The 25,447-nt window shown below is 36.4% G+C and overlaps 1 protein-coding gene across 5 annotated transcripts; it reads right to left on the bottom strand.

Annotated features, from left to right (window-relative positions):
• Positions 1-217: 217 nt before the first annotated feature.
• LOC128231514 (uncharacterized) lies at positions 218-25,187 on the bottom strand. Of its 5 annotated transcripts, XM_052944449.1 has the most exons (31): positions 25,053-25,187; positions 24,577-24,723; positions 24,031-24,158; positions 23,514-23,616; positions 23,009-23,156; positions 21,746-21,760; positions 20,308-20,521; positions 19,931-20,054; positions 19,412-19,592; positions 18,821-18,999; positions 18,335-18,478; positions 17,804-17,965; positions 16,931-17,046; positions 15,776-15,811; positions 15,027-15,153; positions 14,173-14,322; positions 13,557-13,689; positions 13,073-13,279; positions 11,105-11,246; positions 10,392-10,593; positions 9,798-10,034; positions 9,322-9,477; positions 8,739-8,910; positions 8,371-8,535; positions 8,005-8,165; positions 7,298-7,482; positions 7,002-7,025; positions 5,652-5,787; positions 3,915-3,983; positions 3,485-3,688; positions 218-1,039 (listed from the first exon to the last, which is right to left on the bottom strand). In XM_052944449.1, the coding sequence occupies exons 1-31, from the start codon at positions 25,164-25,166 to the stop codon at positions 1,001-1,003; spliced, it is 4,320 nt and encodes a 1,439-aa protein (XP_052800409.1). In that variant the 5' UTR covers positions 25,167-25,187; the 3' UTR covers positions 218-1,000. The 5 variants fall into 5 exon arrangements, with proteins under 5 accessions (XP_052800409.1, XP_052800411.1, XP_052800412.1 ...); XM_052944451.1 differs by lacking the exon at positions 7,002-7,025; XM_052944452.1 differs by lacking the exon at positions 15,776-15,811.
• Positions 25,188-25,447: the final 260 nt, after the last annotated feature.

Raw genomic sequence — 25,447 nt, 5'->3', positions numbered from 1 at the left:
GATCATTATTTAAGCAACAGGCCCATTTTTCAGTACATTGGAAAGGGAGTGCAAGTCCAAAGATGCCAACTCCCTATATAAAACCATGGAGCAGCCCCTAATAAATTTAGAAGAACTGTTGAGAACACGTTTACCATGTCCATGCATGTTCATAAATGCATGCATTAAGCCCTTTATAGAGCAAGGTTATCAGATTAAGTGATGTACAATACGTCTCTCATAGTTTCCACAGTTTATTTATTTTTAGAAACAGTACAATATCACTTTCATTATAATACAAATGCACTGTGTACACATGTATAGATTCTAATACATTTACACAAACTCTCATCACACATATCCACCAACATACGAAACAGAAGCACAACTAAGACACAATGTTCCCAGGTTTGGCTTGCTAGCTAGCTAGTTTCATGATCTACATTTTAAGTGTATTAATAATCCAATTATTGTGATCATTTTTATTTTTATTGCATCACATAAAAATTCATCTCATTACACATAAACATTGACATTATGCGATTTCTATGCCAGAAATTGTCCATGATTTAATAATCAATAATGTTTGTTTCTTCTACTAAACATACTGTTGGCCTACGTTCTACACTGTTAGCTAAACATGTAACCTAACATGAACTGAAACAGACTCATTATAATGACTGGTCCATGGTACCAGTGTTTAAACTAAGTTCAAGCCAATATGCATAACACTGGTAAATTGATTTTAGACCTTGTTCATGTCTGAATAGGGCTTGTTGATCCAAATTTTTTAAGTGCTAACTGTGGTGTACACATAACTTGTTGACAGTAGAGGTGTATGCTATAGAAGAAACATGTACTAGTGGTATTAGGTGACCACAACAGATATAGCAATCTATAGCCGGCTGTCACTGACTGTGTAATCTAACAGCATTGTACAGATAAAGTCGATTTTTGTAGAGGTGTCCTGTCCTATTCCTATGACAGTTACTGTATCTAGGAGTTTTGGCCAGGGCTGGTGTTAGAGAGGTCCATAGCCAGCGGTCATCAGGGCACCCTCCTGCAGTAAATGAACTTAGAATGAATGTTCTGACAATAACATCTCCAAAGATTATCAATTTCCAAATATGTTAAAACATTCAATTTTCTTTAATTTTCTTTTTTAATATATTTTTTTTTATCTCCAATGATGTATGTAGAGGAACTTGGACTTCTTATATTGTTGTACATATTTCATCAGAATATTTTATTAAGCTTAACTAAAACAGTTAAGATGAAATGTTAGCATTACTAAATTAATAAAATCGCAATATTTCCAAACCAAGAAATCATAACATGTGAACATGGCAACATGTGACAAAATTAAAAAACAAAAAAAACTGTGACAGAAATCTAAGTGTCTTATCAGTGATCAAAAGGCAAGAAAATCAACAACAAAAAGTTGTGAAAAATTATAATAAAAAAACACAACACTTACTACACTAATTTGGAGAAAGTACTGGACTTTCTATACTAATGATATACATCTGCAGAAATATTTCAAAAACAATGTCAAAATATATCAAAACTGTTCAAAAGTGAGATATACCTAGTAACATAGGGAAAACTTCACACTGTATAGGTATCACATATTTTACTGCTAAAAAACATTTTTTTATGTGTGAAAGCTGATTCATGTTCATGGCGAATACACAGAACTTTGCATCTCAGTGTATCACTATTTAGTCTTCATAGTAATGTTATTGACTGTTGACTGTTGTTATTGTCTATATTAAATTTTACTGACCATAGAAAGTGATATTCAATGAATGGTTGTACATCGATATCATCAGGCTATAAGTGTTTTATTATATGCTTTTACAACTAATCTGTCTAAATTGCTTCCTCTTATGCACACAGGTTTGCAATCATAACAACTCATCCATCTATGGCAAGCTTTGGAATAGACCTCTTAAACAGGCTTGGAGATATAAGGTGATGGGGCCGCCGGCGATTAATTCAATTATCATTACGCTAATAGTAGACCCATTTCTTAACATATATAATGTACTGAATAGAACGATTTTGATCCTTATCTTAATCATGCTTTTGAGAAACTTGAAATAAGATTCACGCTTGAAAGAAATACAGCTTCATACTGTTCACGATGTGTTCCATTTGCAAGATACACTGACGGATGAATGCACATACAGCATGTTTTCAAAATGGGCACTGCCATATTGGACTATTTGTAAAGACCCATCACTATATCACTTTCTATGGTTTGCCTAATGACAACCTTTCAACCAAGAAAAGGCCAGATTAAACCAAGTCTAGCACAATTATTTGTATTGCATTTAGTTAGTAAATGTAGTCAAATAATCTCATTAAAAAAAAGCAAAGCAGTTAAGGAATATGATGTTCAATTATGTAATTTTGGATGCCTGGTGAACCCATATTATTCTGGTGTCATCAGAAAGGGTTTCATATGTAGACAAATAATATATAAAAAATATATACCGAAACAAGAAATGGAAACAAGCTGTTTTGGCCACGGACGTTTCTAAATAGGCTTTTTCAAATCTGATTTCAGTTGAAATAAAGGAAAAAAACACGTACTGTAATAAGTTCTTTACATATAAGTAATCATTATGCAATCTATTTTAAATAGTACAAAAGTAAGATTGGTCACTTCATACTCTTCAGACAGTAGTTTCGTAACCGACTAAAAGTCATTAAGCAACCTTGATTTTATTGTCTTAAATGTTATTTATAAAATAGACTCATTCACTGTGTATATTTGAAACTTATGTTTGAGTTTGATCAATAATGTGCTGTGTTGTTACAAAAATTGTCATATGTGAGTGAAAGTTTATTTTCAACAGTTATGGTAGTTCAAAACTTTACTGAGAATAGTGACAAAAATTATGTTTTGTGGTCCAAATTCTTTGACTCAAATTATAGGAATGTCACTTAGAAATATCAAAGAAGTCTGAGCAAATACCACAACTTAATAGGAATGCAACAGTAGTTTATGAAGTGACCGACTGAAGGGTACAAAATGACTATGTTATGAAATGACTAGTAAGAAATGTCTACGGTAGGAAATGACTTGATCCCTATCAGATAGGGTCACCAGGCATCCATGTTTAATATTATCAGAAATGGCTTCATGATATGACTACATGTACCTTTACTGTGCATCTGATACCTTAAGATGCAAACAAGTTTGTATCTATTCATAAACTACATTGTGGACTATGCAACACTTGAATAACCCTACTTACTGGTTATAAATAACATGGATGCATCCAAACACACTACATTTAATAAACACCTCAGATTTCAATTAATTTTAAGATAAAATTCCAAAAAGTGTTTTGATTGGACTGTACAAATAACTGACCAACAGACTGGATGGAATCACTTAGGAGAACAAAGATAAGAACGATAGTAAATACACCCCAGTACTTTGCAACAATAACAACAACCATGCCCAGATGTCAGCAAACCTCCTCTCCCTTACCATGAGCTCGTAGAAGGTGTTCTCCATGAGATCCTTGAAGAAGCCCCTCTCCTTGTTAAAGACTGAGCTATTGGTTCCCTGCTTCTTGTGTTTGGCTTCCAGCGAGTCCAGGATGAAGTGGTTCAGCGTCTTACCAGAGCCCGGCTGACGTGCCTTACGGTAGTCCTCCAATCGTCCAACGGGCTCCAGCAGATACTCAAACAGCTGGAAGAGAAATGAGCTTTACTTGGTTGGAGAAAAGTCAAATGAATATGATGATAAACTGCATAAGTAGTTGGTAGGTATAAATGTCAAGTGTCAAATCATAGATATGTAGGTTGAACAATGTGATATACTTCTTAATTTAACTGCATGTATATTCATCATTTAAGATATTGTTTCTTGAATCTAGCTGACAAGAAAAAGGAAATGTTATATTGAAAATTCATACAGGAAGCTCTGGAACTTCTTCATAGTCAAAGTGAGAATCCCACACCGTGATCTGCATACTCCCAGCATTCTGAAGGAGAGAAACAAGTATCTATCATGTGATTATAGCTTCATGATATAACTTACGTCATAAATGTTTTACACAAAAACAGTAAGACTGCCAATTTTTAAGAATCTGTCATGTTATCATTGCAGATTGACCAGTTGGTTGAAGGCAATAAATGTTGTTGCAACAAATTAATCTTCACAGCCTTTGTTAATTGTTAATCAGTGAGGCGTCGGATAAATCAGATCTGTATTACTTCAAAAACATTCAGCTGAATAATTGTAACACAGTCAAAACAATGGAAGGATTTACATATATACAGAACAGATGTAATAGTAAGTGAGGAATGCCCTTAAAATGCCATCCAGGTCAATGGGCTTTGCAATTACTCGTATGTCTACATTCAGGAAGAGCACACATGAACTATAAGCAGCATTACGATAAACCTGTCAAGGTGACCTGACCTTTGAGATAGGGAAATGGGTCTTGCGCACAGCATGTTGTCTTCATGTTCCAAACACATGTGTAAAGATATTTTAAAAACCTTCCCGGCCTGACAAAGTTACAGCCTAGACACAAATGACCATTCCAGTATAATAAACTTGTAAGTGTGATCTCTGTCCGTTGAGGTAGGAACATAGGTCTTGCGCCTGACATGTCATCTTTATGTACCAAATACATGTGCCAAGTAATATTAAAATCCCTCATTGCAGGACAAAGTTACACTTTCGACATGGAAAACTGGACACAAGCATTGACAGACAGACAGATGCACAGACGGATGGGCGGACGATGTGATTTTAATATTCCCACCTTTGGGGCATAAAAAGAACTTAAATAGACTTTCAGACTTAGGACTGGAGTCCTAAATTGAAATATCATGCATGAATTTAGTTTAATATGTGGGCAGTTCTACTGTCTGAAATGAACGATGAGATAAATGAATTGAAAAAAGTTGAAAACCATGACAAAAGTCAACTGGTTGTCAAAATGTCTAAACACTTAATAGTCTTTCATGTTTTGATAAAACTAGAGCTGTCACAGGAGTGATGAATACCCCCAAATGCCGCCTGGACACAGGAATGGCAAACCATTCCTTTGAAAAGAGGCCATAACTCCCAGGTTACTGCACACTGCATCGTCTTTTATCATGCATGCATTGTTTTATTTCAATCTGTTGAGTAATTTAGAAGTTACACTGCTGACAAGAAAAACTAGCCTTTCATGAGTTATCGTCCGGAAACCGTTTTTATATTTTTAGTAACAGTGACCTTGACCTTGGCCCCACCAGCCCCAATATCGAACTTGACCTGTATCTTCTGATGTTACACCTGTGTACCAAAAAATGTTCAAATCTGTCTAGTCTTTCATGAGTTATCGTCCGGAAACCGTTTTTCTATTTTTAGTAACAGTGACCTTGACCTTGGCCCCACCAGCCCCAATATCGAACTTGACCTGTATCTTCTGATGTTATACCTGTGTACCAAACTGTATCTTCTGATGTTACACATGTGTACCAAAAATTGTTCAAATCTGTGAAGCCTTTCATGAGTTATCGTACGGAAACCATGAAAACCGACAGACCGACCGACTGACAGACCGACCGACAAGCTCACTCCTATATACCCCCTCAAACTTTGTTTGTGGGGGTATAAAAATCTTTTATTGGATAGGAGTCCCTGACCAACTCACATATTTGTTCTTGTTGTTCCATGTCTGAGCCTGGAGAACCTGTTCACATGGAAGGACTGTAAGCTGCTGGAGAATTTCTGCAGAAGGCTTGCCTCGGAACACGGGCACATGGTGGGTCCCTACCAGCACTGAGTTCCTACAGGGAGAACAGAGTTGTGTTATTGTGTTTGTGTGGAGCATAGGGCTCCTCCTGGAACACGGGCACATGGTGGGTCCCTACCAGCACTGAGTTCCTACAGGGAGAACAGATGTGTGTTATTGTGTTTGTGTGGAGCGTAGGGCTTCCCCTGAAATATAGACACATGTGGGTCCCTATCAACACTGGGTTCCTACAGGCAGAACAGAGGTGGGATTCCACCCAAATACCGGCACATGGTGGGTCCCAAATAGCACTAAGTTCCTATAAGGACAAGGATTAGTTTAATCATAATACTTACAGTATACAACTATTGTCAAGTATGTGAGTTTTGCTTTATATTTATCATAATGGCGCAATGTAAAATCAAGCTGTGAGGGAAACCTGCTTACCACCAACAGAACACGTAAGAGAACAGAAAGGCTGTATTTGTGAGTGGGTCAAACCCTCTTCCTTTTCAGTGCATACCAGCTAATATATTTGTGAAACTATCAATAATGTTGCAGAAGAAACAGACAAACAAAGAAACAGACAAACTCCGAAATGCTTGGAAAAGTACATTTAAGTTTCTTAAGTAATGATAAAGAAAAAATCTGGTTAATAAAGCCACTCTCCATACAGTCTACATGATTGTCTTGTTATCTAGGTACTAACCAGATGTCAATTTACCTTAATTAAAGCAAAACATTTTTATTTTTAAACAGTATTTATAGTTCAGATAAATACTTAAACAAATATTTCCAAACACATGATTTAAGAATAAAGTTGCTACAAAACAAGTTCAAATACTATTAAATGTTATGTAATGTCACTTGTATTATTTGATATGTCATAAAGATGTTGAAGCCATACATAGTGATCCCACCAACCACACACATAGTGTATGTGTCATTGTTTACATAGTAGACTACAGATGAAACGAAGACAAAATATTGCATGTGTGCACAGGCTTGCTCAAATAATAATGGAAAGAAAACACATCAAACATGACACCTATAACTTCTACATGTATCTAAATACATCTATGTGATTTCAGAATGCCTGAAAAGTGTCCAATTTACCAACACAAATCACTCCTAACAAAATCTACGAGAAAAAACAACATTAATCCTGTCCTGTTAATCTTTCTACGTGAGAGAGTAGTATTCTATAAAGCAGAAACACTCAGTTTTCTGAGTACATATATGACTCTTGTTCAACGTGCAAAGTCTTACCAGGTGTAACTTTCAGCATGATTGCTAAAATCATACCATAAATCATGTTCACCATTACCAACAGTAATCTTTCACAGTCATCCACTGGTTCATAAAAAGTACATATCTAATAAAACAAGATGCTGCTCCAATTACTCGCTTTTTTATTGTAACTAAGAGGTATAACTCAACAAGTTCTTTAATCAGAGTCTTTCAACATTCTACATTTAATGTGTATTTTGTTGTGTAAGTTGTTTTGAAGAGTGTATTTTTTTCTTCTAAATCTTGAATATATTCTGAAAATGAAGTCTACCTACCCTTCAAACAATGGCAGCACGGCCCAGCCAATGATGCGGTCCTCGTCCTCAAGGGAGAGAGCCCTTCCCCTCAGGTCTGTAACATTGCCCACCTCTGCATGGTTTGCCTTTGGGTGATATTGGACTTCCAGACCAAACAGCTGGACAACCAGGCATGAGTACTGGTCATAGAACGGGTGTAAAGTCTGAAATATATAAACATAATGGTCTACCATGAATTGAGAAGAGATTGAAAGACATATTTCATATGCAAATATCTTAAATACATAAATAATGAAGTGACAGCCAGTTATTTAAATAAGAATTTCTACCAACAAGTCTGATTAATATTGGGTTTTCAAAATGGTAAAAAACATGGCTTTGGGACAATAAAAAAGAACCCCAGCAAACACTGAACTCTACCAAACTTACAGGCTTAAGCTAAGTTTAACCACTGAAAATTGGGATAAAACCTACATTACCAGACAATAAAATTGCCTATGCCATTCAATAAGTACCATGTTTAATCATTAAGAATTGCAGTTCTACAGCTTAATAGAAATGATGACATGATTTGTTAGCCAGCCTACTGAAAACATGTTTTAATCTAAGACAGTCAGAACAATTTATGTATAATCTTAATGACAAAATAGAGCCCTTCTTTATCATCAGGATTTTAAAATGTTCCAACAGTTACTTATACATGAACGTGTAAATCTAGTTCCTACCGAGGCATCATCCTCCCACTCCGGGGCGGACTGGTAGCTGTCATATTTGTGTTTGAGGGTAACAAACTTCTCCTCCCCACCCCAACCCTCATTGGTTGGGCTCATACTCAACACCTTCTGCCCTGGGGCCACACGCGCAAAACACTGGATGTACATGCCCTCTGGAATAAAAACAAGCATTCTTTCCTGATGATCTTACTTTGATATTATTGATAGCAAATATAGTTTTTATTATAAACCTAAACATATTTCAAAGCCAATATCAGACAAAATGTATCATTAATCACAGTTTCATGTATATTCAATGGAATTATTTTTCTTCATTTTTGTGAGGCCTGTATTCACCATCATTGGTTTATTACCTACCTTGCATGCCAAACACCTGGTTGATCTTGATACTGAGGCCCATCTTGAGCCTGTACCGTACACAGCGCACCAGGGAGAGGTTCTCCGCGGGTCGACCAGGGGTCAGCTGGCGACGAATATCCAGTCTTGTCTGCAGCCAGTCCAGCAAGTTTGTGTCTGTCTGACCTGTACACAATATGGGGACAATGGAATTATCCACTTTAAGCATTGAAGCATAAAGGGCATTTGTTATAAAATGAAAAATAGAATTGGATCTCTTGATCTATGACAGAAAGATTTCTAGTGTGAGTACCAAAAAACAAGCATAGGAAAAGACTTTTGGGACAGATAATAAAATCAAAGCACATTATCATTAAACCAGAACAGACCTTGTGGCTGCATGCCCTCAGTCTCCATGATTCTTTGTATCATCTCCCTCACAGTGGCGGGGTATGCCATGTGCTCCCCGTAACTCCGGAATATCCTGTACTCTGACACAGACGGTTTGGCTGTCGAGCTCTCAAAGTAGCCTGACGAGTAACCAGGGTATGGTGCTGGGTTCTAAGAAAGGATAACATGAGAAAAATTTAAAACTTTCATCAACTATTTTAATGATCATAATCAGTTCATTAGAAACCAATTGTAAGATACTTACTAGTTAAATAGATAGTAATATTTTCAGTGTTTTTAAATATTCCAAACAGCTGATAACGGTCAATCCTGAAAAATAGCCTGGCTCTGTATGAGGGATTCATGCCAAAAGCAGGGTAAAGGGACTTCGACCCCTTGGAATAGTTTCCAAAACATTTTATATTCATTACAAGCTCCTGCTTTTGATGCAATAAACAAGGTAAAACCAAGCTTTACAACTAATAATTAAAAGCTCTCAATCCTGACAAATGTTCATGAAAATTGCAATATTTCAATGCCAGTATCCAAAGACAAAGGTTCATAACAATTCTCCCTACATACCTCACTATGCGGCAGTATGCGGACCAGGACAGAGCATGCTGGCATGGGTGGAATAGTGTCCATGTCAGTCGGCTTGATGGCGGCGATTCCCGATGCATGGGTCAACACTGGCATACCGTTGTGCAGCCGGTATTGGAAACCTCCCACACGCAGTTTCTACATATGGTAAAAATGTTTCTGCATAAAATTATGGTAAAAATATGCAGTTATTTCTTTGTGCAATTGTTCAATACTATCATTAGTACCAAATATTTTGTATGAACATAAAAAAGCCAAGCAAAAAACAAAGAAAAAGATGACATTACAATTCATACAATAACTCACTCAAGGTTGTTAGAAAGATTTATCTACAAAATTGATACATATCTCAAATTTATAGCTGTTATTGACAAACCATGCTCCTTCACAAACTGTTTTCAACATGACAATTTCAGAATAACTAATAGGATATGTATCATTCATGTGATAAAATGTACCTTATTATTGAAGAATGGCACCAGACAGCTTCCAATTACTCCAACGGTGTCCTCAACCACATCAACAGTGTAAACTCTAATAAAAGCGAGCATGCCGGTATCCGCCTCCTTCCTGCCAAGGTTGACGGGGATCCGGAAGTTGAATGTCGGGGAGCGGGCAGGGCTTGAGAGCTCAGGGAGGGTTAGGATGTCCTCCAATTGACCCAAACTTCCTGTACGCAGCAGCCGGCCTGTCACCTAGGGTAACAGAGAGCAACATGTATACAGGTTAAGGAGAGGGGGAAACTGAGGCAGGGCTAGAGTGCTCAGGGAGGACTAGGATTTCATTCGCATGCCAAAAATTGGTAAATGGCAGCAGCCTTGGGGTAACAGAAAGTGACATGTATACAAATTCAGGTGTCCATAATGTGATGCCGCGGAAAGGGACACCTGCTTTGATAAAAAGCTAAACGTTTCTGAAGGGATGCAGATACCATTTACCCCTTATCATGTTCAAAAAGTTCTATAAATGTCTTAGATTTTAACAACATTTCTACGTTAAGTTACAGAAAAAGCCCAGATTATACAGAAGTGAACATAAACAAGCAAACCAACCTTTATCACAGATGCATTGTCCGGTATGTAGCGCACACTGTCAATATAAAGGTCAAAGGGATCTTTGAGCCCCGTAGGTTTTGGGTCACCCTTTGCAGCCTCCTTCTTGAAGGGGACCCAGGGTTCAGAGAAAGACTGGGGTCGTGGGGCAGGGGTTGGTTGGATGGGTGTTGGCTGCTTTACTGGGACTGGTGTCACCCTCCTACGTATGAGACACACACACTCACATATACATATTATAGATGTGCAACTGATTTACTTTACTAATATTAAAGAACAGTAAAAAAATTTTTTGTAAAGACAGAAAAAATGCAAGCTAAGTCTGAATAAATCTCATGATAGATGACAATCACCCTATAAATCACAGACTCACATGAATTACAGGGCCATCCTACCAACGCACTTATCGTATGATCTCTTTTAAGCAGCATTTTTTCTGATAGGTTGTAATTCTATTTGAAACTAATAACTTTATTGGTCAGTTACGGGCAGCTTTTGACACTCACATTAATTGAATTTCAAGATCTTACAATATTTCGTTGTGCCCTTATTGATAAAATGACCCCAATGTGTCACAAGTTGCTTATTTCAAACTCCATTAAGTGTAAGCATTTCTTAACTGCTAATTCAACAATACACTTACAAAATAAAGAGTTTAATCCCTAATTATACTTGTCTAAAAACAAATACTCTTATAGAAAACGTGGACTAACCTGGGGCTGGGTGCAGGGGAAGGTTGTCGAGTGTCAGAGGGGGGCACCTGCTGGGGTATGACTGGGGCATACTTTCCCATTGGCTCATTCTTGGGGTCGTACAGCATCAGGGTCAGCTTGGAATTGTAGCCCAAGATCGCACCTAGAGTTTGGGGAATTTAAGACCAATATCCCTCTTATATACAGTCATGTAGAGAAAAATGGGAAATTTTATGAGCAATATCATTTGATCAGACTTCCCTCATAAATGTTACAAATGAAATTATCTTTAATAAAAATGCAAAAATTAATAAATTTTTCAGTGAATAACTTTTTTCCAAACTTCTTTCTTTACAAGGATTGTTATTGGCACAACAGTTTCTAAATAATTTATGACAAATACTTAACTCATGTTTTAAATAGTAGCCATTACTTCCGTTATTTTAACTCCATTCATAGTGTCTGTTTTAAATGACCTAATTGTTTAAAAATACTAAAATTAATCATTTCATCATTTATTATTATTTTCCATAAACAACTGTGTCAGGACAAATACTGAAAAATTGTAACCTAGTTGTAATACTGATGTGTGAATTATGCCTGTCAATTCAATAACTAACTTTTGCTATGACATCACATGTAAAGTCAAATTTTGTATTCAAAATGTGTACCGTAATTTGTGGTCTTCCTTGTAAACACATAACTTAAGCAATGCAAGAGATATCAGCATGAATACCAATAAAGTACTACAGCTAGTTGAACTTTATGTACGAAGACCCAAAATTATGCAGCTCAAATTATATTGCAAAAATTAATAAGCAATCAAGAAAAGTGATCTATATCTCTCTGACCTGAACATAATTATTTCCAGGAAAAACATTGATTAGTGACACATCAGTTTCCAAAAGACTGATCACAAGCCACTTTTGCATGCATCAATTATAACACTTTTTTAAGATCAAAATTGTTTTTTATAGATATAACAACACACTAGCCATAAATTATAGTACTTCTGTAACTAGCCATAAAATATATAAATGTTGTTTTCTACTTCTATTGAAACTTAATGTCTTGGGCTACAAGATAACCAACTTGTACACTAATTTAGCAAGGTTTTAACAAGATGTACCATTAGCATGCATTCCGTGCATCACAATCAAACTGCATGCAGTTTCAAAGGAACACAAAGTAACATCCTGTTAAAATCACCATCCTAAAGAGCAAAATTTACCTGGAACTTTGTGCATAAGAGATTTTCCTAACCCTATGTAAAGTTCAACAATTGAACAAAATGAACATGGTAATAAAAAATAGACAGTTCTAAACATAAATGTACACATATAATGTGGTGATATACACGTAATTGTGTAAGTTTATTTGTGTTGCAACAAAGGATGTTTGCCCAAAGGTCCACATACTACTAAAAGGTTGATTTATTTTGAGTACAGCAGTGAATTTTTACAGATCAAGATTGCCAACTTAAGCCCAGGAATCCCATGATGCAACTTATTTTTAAGTTATTGTAGATAGCATGCTTAGATATATAAATAAAGCCGGCAAGAGCGACATTCCACATTCCTTGAACACTCTTGTGCTCGGATAAATATCTAAAACATTGAAAGTGACATTCTACATTTACACTTTGTGCTCAGATAAATATCTAAAACATTGAAAGTGACATTCTACATTTACACTTTGTGCTCAGATAAATATCTAAAACATTGAAAGTGACTTTCTACATTTATTTAACATTTTGTGCTCAGATAAATATCTAAAACATTGAAAGTGACATTCCACATTCCTTGGACACTTTGTGCTTAAATAAATATCTAAAACATTGCAAGTGACATTCCACATTCCTTGGACACTCTGTGTTCAGATAAATACCTAAACTATTGAAAGTGACATTCCACATTCCTTAAACACTTTGTGCTCAGATAAATATCTAAATCATATGAAAGTGACATTCCACATTCCTGTACCACTCACCGTCAGGCTTCTTGTAATCCTGGGGTGTCTCTGGCTCTGATGAGATGACCGACTCGGGCACGTCACCAGGGTGGAGGACAACAGTTTTCTCGCCTGCCTGCAGATCCCACTGGATGTCAAGAAATGAGGTAACAGACGTCGCACCATCTGTCTTCTGTCTCTGAAACACCGGCACCCGCGCCCAACCTACTGGCACAGCCTGACGACCTTCCATAGAGAATTTAATGAATGGAGAAAATCATGTTTACCACTCACAGATCACTTAATTCCAGAATTATTTCCTTTGATAAATATAAACTTTCTGAACAATCAGCAATTACCATGCTACTATATTGAGGTGAAGTCTGTCCATGTTAGTCCTATAAATGCCCTAGTTCAAATGTATTATCACTGTATGTGACTATCTGCGGATCCAACTTAAAACTTTGTTAATTCTTTATCATTTTAAGGAAAGAAAGGGAAAACTATTACTTAACTAACTGACCTTTATGTACAGGATCATTAAACTGATATTCTACACGGACAATAGCATAGATGTGCGATCCCATCTCCCGCTCAAGGTCGTACGGGGCAAGGTCAATGTCCCGGAACACAAAGCGATCCTCTGGATACACAACCTGCAATACAAAGATATGTAACCTACATATTCAATAAAATGTGTACAGAAGATCATTGATGTACCGGAACATAGAATGCCACTCTCAGTGGCTTTCAAATAAAAAATTTCTTGTTGGATATAGATGTGACTTGCTGGTTTTATCAAGCCTCTAGCCTTCAAGAAAGTTAATATCAAATACAAATGCTTTTTTTTTGGATAATCTATCCAAACTAAACAATACACAATCTATATATATCATTGCCAAAAATAAACAGGCAAACAAATCTCCAAATCTCTTGACCTTTGACCTACAGATAGGGGTCTTGTACCCTACTAGCAGCTTCTCATAGTAAACATGTATGCCCAATTAATTTCAAATTGGCATATTGATGGCAAAATAAAAGCCCAAATAACTATTGAACGAAACATGTTCGCAAATGGGCTAATTTTTAACTGATTCAAAGTTACAGCAAAGAAACTAAACAGACATGATTGTTCTCACCTGGTAGATGGTGTTTCCGTATGTGTCCTGTGCTGTTGAGACAACATTGGAAGGCATCATGGAGGTGTGAGACTGCAGACGCACCTCACCAAAATACAGCACCATAGAGACCTTGATGGAGTTGGCATCCACACGAGACAGCCAGGGCTCCTGGGAGAAGAAATACCAGCATCAGGAGACTTACTATAGGATTAAGACTCAATGCATAAAATAATGCATTTATGGAATCTTATGCATTCAACAAGAGTGGCAAAGTCTCAAGATAAACCTGCTAAAAATAGTTTGGGTAGTATATGTATTAGCATTTTATAGGTTGTTACCTGAAGTGACTTAAACTACATCTCTGGTTATCGAACCTGGCTGAGATATTCTTCCCATACTGTCCTGGCTTGGTGATGATTGGACAAACAAATCTCGATTTACAACACATATAACATTAAGTTTGGCAGTTCTAGGGCCATACCTCCATAGTGACTGGGGAAACAGGGCTGTTATCGAATTTGGCAGAGATATTCTACCAAGTACTGATGCACATATTGTCCAAATTCAGTGATTTCCTGACAAAAGCTTTTCGAGTGAGAGAGTGGACAAATATTGGATGGCCACCAACCACCCACAGAAGGTGAATCCATTATATGTCCAGTCTAATGACAGTTGTTTAAAAAGGATAACACAGTAAAAATTAAAGGCTACTTTACCATTTTGATATGCCTTTCTTTTCTTCTACAGAAACTTCTTTGGTGAGTTCCTCGTTTTATTTTTGAATTCATCGTTACAAATGAAATCTGTCTTATTTTTAAAAGTCTGTCATTGTCCATTGTCTAGCTAAATAAGATTAGACACTGTTTCCTTACCCTGGTTAAGACTTCTGAAGGTATGACCATTTCCAGTTTAATGTCCTTGGCACCGCTCGGTGACAGGATGCCCTCTATTGGTGTCGAGGCGGGGAATGAGGCAGTGCTCATACGCGATACAGGGGTGCTGCAAAAGATAGAAAATGTGACCATCTGTCACATGAGTACTTAAATAAATAGAAAATGTAGAATTATATGGAAAAATGCATCTTTTTTCTAGTAAGGGCTGTTCCAGTAAAACACATGACCCCGGGGGGAAGGCAATTATTTTAATAGTACCGGTATATGGGTGGGTGTTTTTTTTCGCTAATTTGGACCCCAAAAAGGTTAATTTGCTTCTGTAGGGGAGTGGCATAATTGAAAAGTGCGTTCCCCCCAGGGGTTCTATGTTTAAATGGAATAGCCCTTAATATTTTTAAGAAGACCTTTGAATGTTCATCATGTAATGAATTTGATCAACTATGAATATTACTTTTTCCCTAAATAAGTGAATACATGGTCTTAATTCACCCTATATATATATTTATTGTATTTACTTACTAGTGAAAAATTATTCATTTTAACCTACACATGCATACTTCCACAAGTTTCTGCAAACAAATAATATCAACGTAAACTGAATTCTGTTAGCATGGGAGATTGTTACTCTTGTTAGACGGATAGGTAAATCTTATCATTACTGGTGTAAGAGAGGCATCACTTTACTTTGTGAAATCATATGTGCTTCTGTAGGGACATCAAATACTTACACAACAGGAGACTGCTTTGTCTTTGTCGGTGATTCCCTGATTTTGTAAGGCGATTTCAAGAATAAATACATCATGTAATTTTATTTTTCTCCTACTATTTCTTCTGATTACCTTGTCAAACACATTGATGGTATCGATTATCATTAATATATCGATGTATGAATGTTAGAATCAGACATATTAATGTACATTTATGTATGCATTTTATGATAAATATGGAATTACAGAACATATATGCACTTGTTAATCACTAAGCATAGAATCATGTTTAACTTTGGAGTGCTGATATATACCTTTTGGTTTTATATAAAAATTAAACTTCAAACTCCACATGAGCTGACAGAGAGATCTCCTCATGAATTGGTAGAGAGAACTCCCCATGAACTGAAAGAGAGATCTCCTCATAAATTGATAGAGAGATCTCCCCATGAAATACTAGAGAGATCTCCTCATGAACTGCTAGAGAGATTTCCATTAACTGATAGAGAACTCCTCATGAATTGATAGAGAACTCCTCATGAACTGATAGAGAGAACTCTTCATGAAATGATAGAGATAACTTCTCATGAACTGATAGAGAGATCTGCTCATGAACTGATAGAGAGAACTCCTCATGAACTGATAGAGAGATCTTATGATCTGATAGAGAACTCCTCATGAACTGATAGAGAGAACTCCTCATGAATTGATACAGAGAACTCCTCATGAACTGATAGAGAGATATCACAAGAGTTAAAGCTTCAATGCTAGGTTAACATCAAATGTCTCATCTAATACTACAAACATATTCAGGGACGTGTTTGACCTGGCATCTTAAGGGCTGAAAACCATTTTGGCGATGGTTTCTGGGTGCTCTTTAGGCCCCCAATGGTGGTTAAACAGGGTGAAGCACCCTCCTGCAGAAGCAAAAGTGGCTTTTTGAAGCCCTTTTGAGGTCTCTCTTGACTTCCAATTTGAAGCCAACTGGAGTGTCAATACAAACAACAAATAAATTAACAACCTAAATTAACCAGTTAACTATTTTTTTAAATTATTTTTTTTTTGTCCCTGGAGCCATAAGATTTGTGGAAATCTGGGAATCCATGGACAAATCACATCCCTGATATTGCTGCTTATTCCTACTCCAAGACCTCAACCATATTCCAATGTACTTACTGTGGCCGCTGTCTGTTCATGTAGGGAATGTCGGCAGGGTCATTCCCCCGCTCCAGGTGGATCCAGGCATGTTGAAGGTCTACTGTGTATAACTTACAGCCTTCATTCAGGAACACCTGGCAGTGAAAATAATACAATTTTTTTACTTAATGTGAGAAATGTTTACAATAGCATATACTGAATGATGTACTACTTGGTGGAATATTTCGGCCCTTATCGGAAACCTTGTATGATATCGCAAGAATCTTTTACTTTTAACATCATGAATCAATGTCTGACAGGCTCTGATTTTAAAACTATTTGTAGAGCCACCAAAGTGTGTGGCAAGGGCCTCAAATAATTATTGATAGCACTTATGACAGAGGGAACAATCAAAAGGTTACAGCCAAGTGGGTGGATATACAAATATGGGTCATGCAATAAAAACTGTTGCTCACATATTATTAACACTTCCCCTGAAATATACATTTTTATACAGCTTTTTATGTAAATAAACTAACAATAAATTGTGAGAGTTATATACTGGATATTTCGTATCAACAGGTCACAGAGTCATGGTTCTTCAAATGTGTTAAGTCGAAATCACCATCAATTAACGCTTCACTTTTTATTCAGTTCAATAAAATGGGTAACAGAGTTACAGTTCATTGCTATTATAATTAATAATTTTCCAACTTGTTAAGAATAAAGTTATGGTCATAAAGTCACGGTTATTGCAATTTGATGTAAAAGTAATATTGATACTCCAAGCTCATTCAAATATTTGTAAATTTGATTATACCCAAGTTATTTAACGTGTCATAAAAGATCAATTTTATTGCTAAAGGGCACCCGCTTATTTTTGCGGGGCCTTAATAAAACCATTTCCCCTACCTCTTTCATACCCTGGTAGTCCCTGGCAGCCATGAACCGATGTCTGAGCAGCTCCAACAAGGCAATACAGAAGTTCTCAATGACACCTGTGTGCCAGCCCTGCATGAAGCACTGGTCCCAGATGTACATCACACTCGGGGCATCCAGCACGCTCACAAAACCCTGAGAATACATGTATATACATATCAGATATATAATACAGGATGAAGATACATAAGTCAGCTGGGTGATACATTACTTCTCAATGATGCCAGTTTGCCTGCCCTTCATAAAGCACTTCACATCCAGTATATCGTACAAATCCTGTAAATATTAACAGATTACAAAACATATTCAGCTTAATCATACAAACAATTAATTTTAACGTTTATAGTCAAAGAACAATGGATCATTATTATTGAGGGATTTGATTTAATGCAAGCACACATCATGCTGTTATGAAATTCGCCCTTATTTCCAGTTTTTTATATAATATTAAACATAACAAGTCATCTTTAATGTGGTCAACAACAACTTTATCCATAGCATTACCTCTCCAATCCACCTCCTTAAAAAGATGAGAGGATCAGCCAGTAGCTCGGCAGACATTTCCTGTTCCCGCTGGCCGCCTGGTGTGGACTTGAGAAGCTGTTCAGCTTTTGCTTTCTCCTCATGTATCAAGTGAACCAGGAACTCCTGAAGACAAACACTCAACTGTTTCAAGTCAATTCCAAATTCTTTACGACTCACAAGCCTGGTGCTTGATCAAGAATTTAGTCTTAAAGTGAAATTATTTTAGTGTCAGATTTTGGTATATATTTGGAAAAACTTAACTTTAACAGTGTTAAAATTGAAAACATGTTAAGGAAACCAAAATTATTCTTATCAAGAGTGATATTCCTACAGATTTCATTACTTTGACATATGAAATATGTTTTAGACTGACTTAAGTTCACATTTATTTCAAATAGGTAAGTTTTTGTTCAGAATCAACAAACTTTCAAAAACAATACAAACTTCCATCCATATCCAACCTACCTTAGGGTTGACCTTGACATTGATTCTTGAGATGACCTTGAGGTGGTTATAGAAGTCAGGGTCAGCCTGGCGGACAGTGGAAAGGACCTTCTCTGCTATAGCAAACACAGTGGGCCAGGGGGGGAACAGGCTAGAGTTGAGCAGGTCCAAGTACATGGCCAGCTCTATCACATTTTCACCTACATGTGGAAAATTGAAACATTTTATAGCGGAGACATGGCATTAAGGTTGTTGGCCACATTCTTGGATATAATTGACAATCTGTCATATTTGTTTATCAAATCTAAAGCACATAAGTGTTTCTTTGTGAATAGATATAAACAGCAGAATAGGCATTTCAAAATGAGTGATCCCAATTTTAAAAAAAGGCAATGTTTTAAACAGAGTGTGCCTAAACTCTTTTTTGATGCCATGAGTTTTATCAATTTTCACTGTTGCAATACTGAATGCATGTAACTAAAGATGCATTCAGGCATTGACCTTACAGGCCTTTCCTAGTACTGCTACTCCCTGGATTTGGAATTTGAAAGTTTTAGTGTATGTCAATGTCAGAGTGAGTGCGACTGAACCCCTCTGCCAACATTTACTGACCCCTGTCATCCTTCCCGTCCATGGCCTGAGTCTGGAAGGCTATCTGAAGAGGGAAGAGCCAGTGTATCAGATACGGCTCGTAACTCCGGTCATACACATAAAGCACGTTCAGGGTACGGATAGCCTCCTTCATATGTTCTGGTGTTTTATACGGGACCAGGCATGTCGTCTTGTTGTATGTCTGTGTGTGGAATAAGATAGTTGAAAGTAAATGGCAGTTAAAACAGCAGCTAAAATTTTCATCATAATGAAAGAGAAAAGAGATAAACTCAGGTAAATAAACAACAACACTGACATTGGACTGTAACTGTGGACTGATTAGCAATTACTTTACAAGAGCATCTAGATATGATCTGGATAGTTCATACAAGTTGATATCCCTACACTGTACACTATTTAAGACTGTGTGTTGCAAAATGTTGCAACGTAGGGTATGCTCCATCTATCATATCCCTAAACTGAACATTGGAAATGATGAACAACCTAAAACATAAGACATTTGCAGATGATACAACATACCTCGATGACAGCATTCTCTATGAGACCATTGATAGGTGAGCTGGTGGAGCGGTTGATCTTCAGGTCCTGTATGCCGCGGGTCAGAGCCTTTGCAAACCGTTCACGCACAACCTTCTCTACAACACTGGTAAAGAAACAACATACATGTGTAAAACACATCACAAAAGAACAGTTCACTGTGATGTTTGTTTATTTTAACACTAATTTTTACATCAAATTTCATGACTACATGCATATCCATAATACTCATAAAATGTGTTCAGTTGCTGCATATAACCAAATACTCCATTGCTTTTCGGTATTAATTCATGCTAATAAACCTGTTGTTACGTAAATTATTATCAAAGTTTAAAAGTATGATTTCAATAGCAACCTACACTTCCTTCAGTCTTTTCCTCTCCTCCTTGAACAGAACATCTGACCACATGTATGAGCGTAGACTCCCAGGCAACTGTCGTCCATGTAGACGTCCAGCCACGTGATCAAACTTACGAGGGTCCTTCTGTAGGATAGCGAGCACTGACTTGCCGATCTGGTCACTCTGGGCCCCCCACAGGGGCGGCGGGTCTCCATCTACCTTGTGGATGGACTCTGTGTTGGGGGAAACGAAGGGGGATAGTGAATTTCAGACTGCATGAGGTAAAATAATTAAGGGAATGGTGGACAGTTTGGCACAGATAATTTCCTTTGAAAAAAATGACAATGACATTGATATATTTTTACAAAACATTGGTTTCTAAAATGTGTATACATGGTTATGGGTATATGAAACTAGACTAAAATCTTTCATTTGCATTACTGTTTTTACAGAAAAATGCCTTTTAGTGCAAAAATGATAACATATGTAAGTCTAAGGGTTTGCTGTTTCAGAAATAAATAGTTATTTCTTAGTATTGTTGTAAACATGCATAACACCACCATTACCTGTTGTGACCACACACATGCAGTTAACACTGACCTTGAACCAAATAATTATGTGTTACATATTCATTGCTACAGACATGTTTGCAAAGAGTAACATCAAACAAAATCTGAATTTTTATTTTTAATAAATCTACAGATAACTTCAAGTCATTATTGTATGCTTTGACCTCAACTTGTGTACATTTTACTTCTATATCCTAAAATGTTGTAAGCAAACAATTACTGAGCAAATATTAATCACAGTTCTAACTAGCATACTAGAGATTGAAAATCAGACAAAAAACATTATCCGAAATTGCAGTCCGCCATTTTGACCAATTCATCCATTTCATAATCAAAAATGATTAAAAACTGGACAAAAAAATATGATCAAATATCGAAAACCAGTTTATTGATTTCATAATCAATACTGATTCATGTTAAAATGGTAAAACATATTGTACAATAGTTATCAAATTGTTTTATAAATTAAATTCCTGATCATTCAGTACACCAGTAATAGCCGGATAAGTTATAAGTTCATGCATTTATAGTCATGGAAAAGTCATGTTTTTGTAACCTTCAATGAGAAAAAAATAAAATACTATTATCAAAAAATATGCTGTTATTGCTGGGACCAATAACAAATCCTACTCCTAGGTTATTGTTTGCGATAATCAAGTTTTAAAAACTATAATCCATTATCACTGACTTCGGAGTTAAACCATCAATTTTGAACAAAACTTGATCATCCTTCATCTTGATCATCCTTCAATTCTAACTGTTGTAATTGTGAAAGCATTTGTGATGAACTAATAAGGCTATTCCATAAACAATGTGACATATAACATGTATATAATTCTGCAGTGAACATTATTGTATTACAATGCTAGCCAGTGTGTTCATGTTTACCTTCCTGTTTGTAAGCTACAATCAATAACACATACAAAACAACATGAATAGAACAGAACAAAACTTTATAACTTGTGCTATAAAGCATCTTCTCATACAAATATATACAACATATAAAATAAATTTTTATTCATGTGAACATCGTTAACAAGGTAGGCAATATTGACTATAATTAAGAAATACGGAAAATGTTCATTACTTTACTCTACTGAATAATTATGAAAATGCAAAAACTACGTTAGAAGTCCAGATGAAATTTTTAACACTTTCAACTTACAAGTGACCACATACTAGGGTTTTAGCCAGGTTTTCAAAAGGGTGCTGCAGAAAAAGGACAAGGTGCTAAGGTAGAAAAGGGCACATTGTGTCTGGGAGAGAAGAATTTGAACTTTATTAATTCACAAAAAATAGTAGGAATTGTGCCTAATTGGAGTAATAGTAGATTTCAACTGCCAAATATGAAAAATGTGCATGAATTTATAATAATATTTTAAGCTTTAATCAAGACATATGATTTTTTTGATTATCTTAGGCATTTTATTTTATTAAGGCAAGATGGAACAAATGCTGGTCTTTAAAGGGCAGAAAGGGGCTGCCAAAGATGGACAGGGTGCAGCACTCTTCTATAACTCTTTAGCTTAAACCCTGACATAAAAAGTACATATACATTGATGTATACATATGCAAAAACATCAGTAGAAAAGGTCACGTGTATATATGAGGACCACATGCTAAAACATGATATTTAAGAATCTTACTAATATAATATCTATCTGGCTATAACAAGTATGATATAGCTATAACTGACTATAAACTTAGGCTGAAGAACATAAGAAGTAAAGGTCAATATCATTTAAAAAGGTGGGGAAAATCAATAATTGATCAAACAACAAAATGGCACAGAAGAAAAAGTATCAAAATGAAATAAACTGGCGATGCAGCGGTCAAATTAATATATGGGTAAAAACATGATCAAGGTACAAAGTTGTTTTTTCCTCATATATATATATATTTAAATGAGAAGCAGCCAAGAGTACAAAACTGGATAAAATCTTTAAAAAAAATAGCAAAAGTAATTAAATAACACGCGTTTAAGGATACACAAGTTCTCCTCTATGTGTGAAAATTGAGCTAATGTTTCTTCTTATCATATACCCCACTTTAAATAAAGATTCTTGCATCTTGTATATTCTCAATGACAAAAAATTATTAACCCTATCAAGTTTTCTACAATGGGCTGCCGTGCCCACTACACCCTCTCACCTTTGATCGCTGCAGTGCTGGGTTTTCCCTTGCTGGAGGCAACACTACCGGAGCTTGCCGTCGACACACCACTGAGCTTGAGTCTGCTTGGGGCAGGTATCTTCACCTGGTATTTCCGCTCCATGTTTATCTGTTGCTTCTTCTGCTTCTATATGGGGTAAATTCACAACCATGGTAGGGTTATCAAGTTTCCTATTGGTATTATTTTTTTACATCTAAAAATGTTGTTGTATATTTCCCTCATTATTTTACTACAAAATTCTGCATGTTATGTATCAAACACTTTCTTATAATGGAAATGGTGCTTTTTAAAATAGACAGTTTTTAGTTAACTGTAACATTACATGAATGAGAGCATGGCTCCACCAGACCACTTATCGGAGGGTGTATATTACAGGTGGTCAACGTAATCATATAGATCATACCACCATGCGCTATTATTTATTGGCAAATATAATCTTCAATTGAATGGCAACAAGGAGCATTGTCTTAACTGCTGACATACTGTGAGTTCCTCCTCCTGTCTGAAGAGTTCCCGGTCCAGTCCTGTCTGAAACACCGTGAACGAATGCTGCAGGAAGGCAGAGTACTCTGGAGCTGGGTTACCACTGCAAAATATAAATGGTAGGATGAGGTTGTTGACAAGTAAAGGGTCATTTTAGGGTAAGCATAGATAAGTTTCCGTTAATTATTTATCTGCAAGAAACTTCATTATGTGATATCAAGTGATATTTTCTTATGGCCTCTGATTTGGACACAAGTTCTCAACCAAATCGTTGGTGGCTTAGATGAATAGACAAAATGTAGAAACAGGTATCTTCATAATTCAACCAAACTTTATTCTATATGCCAGCATATTGAAATTAATTTACTTGTAGTGCTCTTTGGGTAATTTAATAAAAAAATCAGACAATTTCAAAGGATTATATCATTTAAAACTTGAATAAGCCATTCAGAGACTGCTCAGTACAATCTATAACCAATTCAAGGTGTGACAAAACTGCAACAAGAATTTAACTGACGAGGGGTTGGGAGTTGTCATGTGCTCATATCCAACATCATTGGCAGCCTTGTACATCTGACTGTTCAGGTATGCCTGCGCATCACGTATCACTTTCGCTTTCTCCCCGGGGGTCATGGAGGGAGGCTCCTGGGGGGTAACAAAGTTATCATCAGCAAACTGAGTGGGAAAACATCATTTTTCTTACTCGACATCATTTCTGAATGCTTATCTTATAAATAATGATTGTCATTATGTTATTTTGTTTCCATCCATAAGCACAGGCCCTAAGTAAAGGCTTTCAGTGCTTACCTGAATTTCACCACACATCCAAGGACTTACGGCGTGCTGAAGGCAGATAATTAACAGAAGTCCTGCCTTATGAGTGAGAGCAGGGCCTCTACCCTACCAGCTAACTTTAATAATTAAAGCTCCCCACACACTCACTAGACCCATTGATAATAGCGTTCAGAAGGCACATATATATGGCGGTCATGCTCAAAAAGTGTGAGCACGGCTACTACCTTACAACCTAACAACTAACTTTTTTTAAGTACCCCATACTCACCAAGACCCATGGATTGCGGCGTGCAGATGGCAGGTATTTATCAGTGAAGTCCTGCCCAAGGAGTGAGAGCAGGGCCTCCTTCCTTTCCGGCTTTAGAAACTGCTTCTCCACACGCTGGGCCATAATGTATGCTATACGGTCCTCAATCTGGGAATACAGTGAAGCGGACATATCAGGATCACTGATGATAATAAAAACTTGATCAAATAAAATCTTTTTAAGTAAGTTTTCAATACTATGATTAGCTCAAGATTTACTTCCAGTATGTTCTCTATATATGTCATTCTTGCACAAATTATATTCTTTGTTCAGAACTCAAGATGTTACATGTACTCTTAGTTTACAATTCCATGTCCTTATAATTTTGTTTCACTTTTTTACAAGTAGATCTTGAATAAGGGCCTCAATTGTAGCAATAAACCCTTGAAAACCTAATGAGACCTGGTAAAATGTACAACACTTTTTTAACAGCATACCTGATGCCATGGGGCGTTGGGTAGGAGTGTCTGTTGGTAGGCAGAGTCCAGCCATTGAACCTTGTACGGCTCACGGTCTGCACGACTGTTCCTCAATTCATCCAGGTGAGCCATTGTATTTTTTATAAGCGTATGATTTGCGGTTCTTGGTTGAAGTTAAAATCCTTTACACTGATTACAGTTTATACTTTGACACTGTTTACAATTAATAGCTTTACACTGATAACACGCATAAAGCACACATTTGTATGTACATATCACAGATAGGGTGGATTTGGAATTCAAAACAAATTCAATCACATAATTAAAGGACTATACCAAACAACATATATAAAAAAAGATATCACAATAAAAAGGTACAAAATAATATATACATCCAGATACTATTTACAATT

Source organism: Mya arenaria, chromosome 4 (genome assembly GCF_026914265.1).
Source record: "Mya arenaria isolate MELC-2E11 chromosome 4, ASM2691426v1".
Lineage (NCBI taxonomy): Eukaryota > Metazoa > Mollusca > Bivalvia > Myida > Myidae > Mya > Mya arenaria.
The sequence above is the reverse complement of the archived record's forward strand: the minus strand, read 5'-3'. Positions and strand labels throughout refer to the sequence as shown.